Here is an 8161-nt window from a genome sequence, read left to right as displayed (position 1 = left end):
AAATAAATTTGTAAATAATATTATACAGAAGAAATAAAAAAGGATCAATGTCTAATATTAAATTTGTTACAATAATTCGTGAAATCTATTTTAAATACAAAATATATAAAACGAAATTATGTAGATTTGTTTCGTTATTGCATCTCAAACCTTTTAAATTAATAGTTTTACTATTAAAAATATTACTATAACTATATATATATTATATAGTTATCACGGTAATATACAGAAGAGTCCGCAAATAAACGACCAAACGTTAGGAATTTATTCTATTTGTTTTGAAGACGAAAAAGTCATACGATTATGTGTCTTGTTTCTCTCTTTCTTCGAGTTATAGACACTTGCTCCCACAGTTTTCGTCTGCGGTAGAATACAGCAAGAACGCTGAGAAAATTCATAGAAGTTTCATCTTAGAACGAACTTTGCTCTTCTTTTCGTTTTAAAGGGGTTTCGCAGAAGGAACGCTTAATCGATGCTTCACGAACTGTCAAATAACGGAATAGCTCATTTCTCGAAATTTGACCGCTTATTTCGGGTGCATCCTATTTTCTAGTCACGGTTTAGTACATTACGTCATCTGTCTTCGTGAAGCGCGATCCTGATGCGAATAAATAAGCGTCGCGAGGAATGATCGATTAATTTATCGTTGTCGCGATGCGATAACGGAGACTGAGAAAATACGACAAGGGCGATTAATTCACGACGCGACTCACAGTCGTGCGAGACCGAGTTTACTTTGAAAGTACAACAGGGTAGTCTCTCCGTAAACGCGGGAATCCTAAATCGATGGGACTTAGGTTGGTAGTCGGTTACGTGTCGTTCGTGTCTATGAGAATCACGCGGGGTCACGCGACTGGGGCTGTGCTGGAAGCAGCTTCCTCGTTACTGTTCTCGATTGGCCTATGCGATAGATGGTACGCCCGCGCCTTCTCCTCCCAAAGTTTTTCGCCAGCCAACACTCTGAAAGGCAGAAATTGAATATATATAAACCGAACGGTCATAATGCTTTCATAACTTCGGTTAGAATTCACCGGTTAGAATCAGGTGATGCTTTTACTCCTTCAGAGAAATCGCATACATTTAGAAAACCTTTTAATATAAATATCATCAAATAAGGCGTTATTTTCGCTCTTGTAAAGAATATTTTAACACCATATTAAAAAGCTATTTTAGATTATTCAATTAAATAAACAATGATTAATCGATAGATACTATTTGATGTGATAAAATCTGATAAAAATCTGTAACGCGAGATTTTCTTCAGCTTAAAATTGAGTTTAGTCATTGAAAGAAATCTTTTACTTAAGAATCTTTGATTAATTTGTAAGCTCGGCTGTAATATTCATTTCACTTTGTATCCCTGTAATATGTCCAAATAATTTCGTCCAATTTCGGTTTAATTCCGATTCACGGTACACTGTTTGAATATACATCACTTGTGAGCAATACTATATGTAACAACTGTAACAGCCATGCAGCGTAACAAATGGGAACGTACCGTCTGGTGTTGTCGCTAACTAAACTGTCCGGTGCGCCATAAACGGGCGGATTCGCGTAAGGATCGTAGCCGAGTACGGAGAGCATTGGCGCGATGTCTGCCATCTCTCTCACCACGTCCTCAGGAATGTTACCGACCCATTTGGTTAGCGCTGCCAGATTTACAGGCTTTATGATTTGGTCCGATGACCTCTCGACCCTGTTCGTCAAATATGATTTTGACATTAATAATACGAAACGTCATATTCTATATACACATTTATTAATTTCGTTATATTAATTTAGCAGAACGTCATTCTACTACATTGCATTGTATAAATATTACTTTAATGCTGATAATGCGAAAAATTAATTTATCGTATTATTGTTCTGATATTAATCACACGAAGGATTATTTTGTTACGCTGTCACATCATTTTCGCATTATTAATACGAAATGCATTATATTATTACATTAATACATATTCAGGATTAACGACATTATTTTAATGCATTATTTTAACATGTGTACATGCATTTCGCACGAATCCCGGAATACTGTTAAGTCTAAATGCACTGCTATTTCCTCCACTCTTCTCGCTTACTTGCTCAGAGGCACTCCGCCGGGTTTGTTAATGAATTCCTCGTGATGCATGACAGATTCGTTCCACGGTACGTCCAAATAGTTTAATATCTTCTTCATCCATTGACGCGGGTGTAGCACCAGCTGCTCGTAAGGAACCATCAGACATCTCTCAGGTCCCAGTTCCTTGCATTGACCGTACATTACGGAAATTGCGTGATTCCACCTGATGAGAGACTGCCGGTACGACGTTAAATCGAATCCCGTTATGGTGACCTATGAAGAGAAGGCGTCACTGGGAGAATTATATTGTACTATTTTATATGTGTGTGTGTGTGTGTGTGTGTGTGTGTGTGTGTGTGTGTGTGTGTGTGTGTGTGTGTGTGTGTGTGTGTGTGTGTGTGTGTAATATACATCTTGAATGAAAAGCCTTGCATTCTATAATTTAAAAAATGTGTATTTAAAATGCGAAGAGACACACGTGACGGCATATGGTATGCTATAATTATAATTTGCAATATTAAAAATTAGAAAAAAAAAACGCAAAAAGCAATTAATAGAAAAAAGTTTCTTACTTACAAAACTTAATCAGCAATTTTATTTAAAGCTTATTTCGACACAAGAATGACATAACTGTCGAACAATCAAATATATTTTTGGAAAAAAAAAGAGTAACGTAACGTGTTACATAAAGCTTTTTTTTTTTACCTTCCTGGATATGATGGAATGCACCGTCGCGCGTCCGTCGCGCACCATGAATATAAATTTTGCGTTCGGGAAGAGCTCGAGGATGTACGAGCCCATCTTCAGGGTGAGTGGATCCTTGTTGCACAATCTCGGCGCGGGCTCAGCGTGTCGTGCTATTATTTCTAAGCAGAACGCCGCTATCGCGCTGTCTATCACCTATAGAAAAATAGCATATTCTCGATATTTCAAGCTCCGAATAATACTCCTTCGTTTCGTCGTAAAACGCACCTCTCAAGTTTCATATGCGTTTAATTTTAATTATTCATGAGAGATGAAGAGTTCGGAGAAGTTACTGTGAGCATCTTACATTATCCTCTTGAACTAACACGACCAGCTTAGGATTCACATGAACAGCAAACTTTATAATTTCACGTCGCGATGATATAATTATTCAAGCTACGCAAGCAAATTTTTATCCTTATTTAGTTTTAGGAGAGAGGAATGCACATTTAAATATCGAGGTAAGCATTCGAATAAATATATGCTGCGTTGCAGCGAAAAGTTTTATGGAGCACTCCTTGGCCTTTTTTAAGAGCGCAAGAGAAATATACCACTCTCGATAAAATAGGACAAACGCTGAAAACTTTTCCTGCTGCAAATTTTTTCGTTGGACGATACTTAAATTATTCAGATCTGTCTCAGTGCTGAAATATACCCTTTTCCGCGCTTTTCAGAACGCAGGCTTACCTCTTTCGAGATCCCCGCTTCAGTGAGCCGTACGTTTTCCTTCTCGGACTTGGACCAGTGCATCTTCATCTGGAGAATCCTTGGTATAACTCTGGTCTCCTGTCCGCATCTTGAACAAAATAAAGATATTTGATCGAATATAATCCTCATTTTAAGATCATTCTCTCTAAATCCATAATTCGTATCAGAGATTTCAGAAGTTAATTTTATATGTCGTGTGTATCTCAATATATGTGTGTGTTTTAATATTATTATTAATATATATGTTAAAAATATCTATATATTATCTTGGTGATAACAAATTTTATTTTTCAACACAAACGATGCTTTTATGTCATATGGATATAAATTTATTTACTCTCTTTTGCGTTGGGAGATGAATATTTATATACAATATATATACATATATATTTATAAATATTGTGAATGCTGTTGTAGAAACAGATATATCAACTATAGAAAATCGAGATTAATACAAGTTTATAATGCCGACGTCTGCACGATAATACAATTATCCTTTTCATGCGCTTTCAACGCTTTGTGCTTTAATTGAATTTAATTAATGTGTGTGTATTTATTTATTTATTTCAACAAATTTATCATTTTAAATGATAATTGCGACTTACCTCACGTCAGGGTGCGCGTCCAGCATGGCACGCATTAGGGTTGTACCTGATCGTGGTACACCACCGATGAAAATGAGTGGCATGTAACGGTCGTACGTGTACGTCTTGCGGTCAAACGGCCCGATCACGTACTTCTGTTCAGCAGATTATAATACAACAATCAAAGACTGTAAAAATATTAGTGAACCTAAAGCAGACTTTTAAAAACCTTTTTAAAAGTCTGCTCTTTAGACGATCTTCAAAATTCAAGATACATTTTTATTCATAATTTTATATGTAGTATGATACGACAGATATCGAAAAATCAAAATATGCGTATATAACATACATACTAAAATACAAGTAGACATCAAAATACACATGACAAAAAATTATAAATAAAATTCCTGTGTGAATCGAAGCGAATTATAGATCGTCTAAAGCAAACTTTAAAGCTAGTCAATTTCGTTTTTTGTCGTTCGAAAAGGGCCATTGAAAAGTGGTTCATACTAAAAATTCGTCTGCTGACCTTTTAATGCTTTGAACTTTTAACATCAAATACTTCAACAACCGTATATATATCTGGTTAAAATTTTGTTTACGTGAATCCTGGACTTGAAATTAAACGAGAAATAAAATTCTGTCATTTATTTACTGTAAAGTTAATTCACGAAAAATACCTTATATTTTTTATCGTCTTTAATTTAAAAAATTATGACTTTGATCATATACTCGTACTAAAAAAAAAGTTATACGTATACTTAGTTTTGCTAGCAACGCATATAGCTATTTCGTTGGATAACTGATCCAAATGCAAGTACTTAAAAAAATACTTTTTACCGAGTTACGCTCATAAGTGGGATATAACTCTTACCCGTCGTTCGTTCCGGTATTTTACCGTAACTACCTTAACGCAATTAAAGTAAGTCTACAAGAAAATTAATAAAAGCGCCTGCAAGTCGCGTCAGCGGAAGTAGATCGGGAAAGACGCGGAATTGGCTCGGAAGTTAGACTCGTCGTCGGTGTATCGACTTCGTCGGTAGGAGCAAGTTCGTCGAACTATTCTTCAGGAACGTCGGACATCCCTTTCTCTGCGCTCGGTTTGCAGCAGTTTGGCGTTGATTAAGGCCAAGATGAAGCTTCAGGAATTGCAGTTGCCCGCCCGCTAATACGTGGCCTGACAGTTTAAGTTCATAGACACATTTCTTTTCCTCCTAATCTGGTAGTAGCGGAAGTGCGACAAGATATGTAACGCGATGAGATAATTTTTTATTTCTTCGTACATATCACTGAGAGAAAGGATTTTGTTAATTTAGCAAGCCACCAGTACCTTTAACCAGTGATCGATAAATATATGTAACAACAAATTATGTTGTTGTGATTGCTGCTAGTCTGCTATACCAACCAATTATTAGTAACAGAAACAAACTATATAGAATCTAACCTATCTTTTGGATAGACTTTAGCTCGTTTACATAGAATTCGTAGATGATCGTGGAGTCTTAAGTTGTAGGAAACCGACCAGCAGTCAAATATAGGGAGAATACTTGACTAGGATTAATCAATTTCTTACGATTTGAGACCCTGCAACCATCTACGACTTTTATATATATATGAGCCTCTTATTTGCTAGCGATACTATTGATTATTTGTTACATTGACGAACTACTAATTTGCAATCGTAGCAAATCGATTGTTTTTTTAACAAATATCACATTTGCTTTCCCTTGATTTGTTCCTATAACAAAATCTTTTCTCTCAGTGATATATACACGGTTGCAATACTGTAAGCCATTTGTTCAATAATTTATCATTTAACTCTTTCACATTAGATTTTTTTTTGGAAAAAGGAATAGGTTACATCGATTATAACATTTGAAATTGTTTTAGACAAACCACTTTAAAATAAGAAATCAATTACTCTATTTGACTTTAATGATATTTACATGTGCGATTTTTTTAAGCACGTGATATATGTATGTTTTAATTCAAAAAGTTTATTAATAAAGTATCTCTGCGTCGTATTGAGAGATATTTTGAGATAGTTGAAAATCAACAACAAAGTTTCTGGTTACGAAATTTTTAGGAAGAAACTTACGACAAAAATCATGAGAACGTCGAAAGACGAACTGAGTGAATTTATTGAGAAAAGTTTCCGACCGATATTTCAATTGTTATTTCAATTGAAAGATTGTACTTCTAACAGCGAAGAAACATCGTCAGAATAAATGTATAAACCGCGCAGCAGAGGAGATTCGACTTCGAAGAAGAGAAGAGATAACATTTAATTTAAACGTAAAGTATATTCGAATTTAAATGAGTTCCTTCCACGAATCTCATTGCCGGGCCACGTATCGTTCGATTGGTAAACTCATTCAGATTCAATATTTGCGTAAAACGGAGCTTTTAACAACTGGACACAATTAATACTTTGACAGCCATTAATTGCCGATTAATAATGTAGGGACACTGCCGCGCAAGCCGCGATAATACACCACGCTCGTATTATATTATCGTTATTATTATTCCGATTAATTATTATTGTTATTATCGTGCCGGGACGAGAGAACCAAGGGAGAGAAAATCAAATAAAGCTGTTGTAAATTGACCAATTAAAATTTCTCTCTTAGAGAGGATTTCTAATAGAAGTATATACGGAGAGAGATGCCTTTTCAATTACATGTTTAATATTTTCTCGAATTCATCTGTTTCATTTAATCGAGAAGGAATTTGCCCTCTTTATCTCGTGTTAAGTAATCGGAAAAGTAATATAATTTTTACAAAATGGAGGATTATACTAAATTGGTTGAAGTGCCTCTGGTTCTTACCTCCTTGCTGACCATCATGGCCGTGGGCATGTACCTGGTGGAACCGCAAATAATGCCCAGTTGATAAAGAGCGAAGATGAGGAGGAGGCCCACCAGACAGGCGATGGGCCCCTTTCGGCCGCTGCGGCTCGACAGAAACATATCGCCCGTCGTGCTAAAAACCCACCTCTCACCAGGTGCTCCGTGAACAGTTTACTACCTCATTGTATCTGCAATAAATACAATTCCTCTTAATTCTTTCTTTCAATTTTTTTTTTTTTTCAGAAGATGGACTTTTTTCAGATATCTAAAGTATTAGAAGTTTAGAAGTTATAATTTTCATTGAGGGCAAGATTAAAAATATCATTCTCACTAGTTCTCGATAATCTTAAAGAAAGTAATAGTCTAGTTATAGACTTAATTCTCAATCGGACCGTAATGAGTTAATCTCTAATTGTCTACGAGTTTTTCATAGAAACTTTAAACGATACTTATAAAATCTTGATCTTTAGTAAATGTAAAATTACTCATTTATTTCCTTACGTCATTCATTTCTACATATTTCTAGGACTTAGTCTGAACTGGGTCCGGAAAAGAATTATTCAAAAAATTCACGTATTATTAATCAGTAATTATCACCAATTTGATTCGCGAACAGATCGCAAAGAATTAACCATTAACTCCCTTTCGAAATCAAAGATTCTGAACCAAATTGTGATGCGATAAGTGAAATAGCGTGAAGAAATCTTGGTCAATTTTCGAAATTCACTGATCATTTCGACATCTCACATCTCGGCATGAAGCATACGCGCGTAACTCGTTTTACCGTGGCTTTTCTATCCACGTTTTCTTTCTCCCGAGCCACTTTCCCGACTCCCATGAATCTTACTCGGTTCTTCTGGACATGTGCCGTCGATATTGTTTTCGCGCTCGGTACCTTAAGCTCCGTATTTGTCTAACACGTCGTATTGTCGTAAAATTGATATCCGTGCAGCACCGTGAGGTGTAAGAGAAAGAGAGAGGGAGGGAAAAGGGGAGAGAGAGAGAGAGAGAGAGAGAGAAATCAACAATGGAGTCGATGTTTACGACGTTTAGCATTCACAAAATATTAGTCGCCTTTCGTTCGCTCAATGATATATCTTCAAATCGCCTACGCGCCCAGCCGTGCTATTCTATCACGGAGAGAATTTTTTCTTAGAATTTACCCTGAAAATATGACAGTGTGGGACAACATTGTGGTGTGTGTGTGTGTGTGT

General features: G+C 36.0%; 1 protein-coding gene across 4 annotated transcripts in view; it reads right to left on the bottom strand.

Annotated features, from left to right (window-relative positions):
• Positions 1-222: 222 nt before the first annotated feature.
• Tpst (tyrosylprotein sulfotransferase) overlaps positions 223-8161 on the bottom strand; it is a 94374-nt gene continuing 86435 nt past the window's right edge. For all 4 annotated transcript variants that reach the window (XM_018511396.1, XM_018511397.1, XM_018511398.1 and 1 more), the window contains 7 exons: positions 6927-7135; positions 4120-4253; positions 3494-3602; positions 2768-2962; positions 2082-2335; positions 1499-1696; positions 223-960 (listed from right to left, as the gene is read on the bottom strand). In XM_018511396.1, coding sequence (XP_018366898.1) covers positions 846-960; positions 1499-1696; positions 2082-2335; positions 2768-2962; positions 3494-3602; positions 4120-4253; positions 6927-7067 — 1146 coding nt within the window. In that variant the 5' untranslated portion in view covers positions 7068-7135 and the 3' untranslated portion in view covers positions 223-845. The remainder of the gene's footprint in view (positions 961-1498; positions 1697-2081; positions 2336-2767; positions 2963-3493; positions 3603-4119; positions 4254-6926; positions 7136-8161) is intronic.

Source organism: Trachymyrmex cornetzi, unplaced genomic scaffold (genome assembly GCF_001594075.2).
Source record: "Trachymyrmex cornetzi isolate Tcor2-1 unplaced genomic scaffold, Tcor1.1 scaffold37, whole genome shotgun sequence".
Lineage (NCBI taxonomy): Eukaryota > Metazoa > Arthropoda > Insecta > Hymenoptera > Formicidae > Trachymyrmex > Trachymyrmex cornetzi.
The sequence above is the reverse complement of the archived record's forward strand: the minus strand, read 5'-3'. Positions and strand labels throughout refer to the sequence as shown.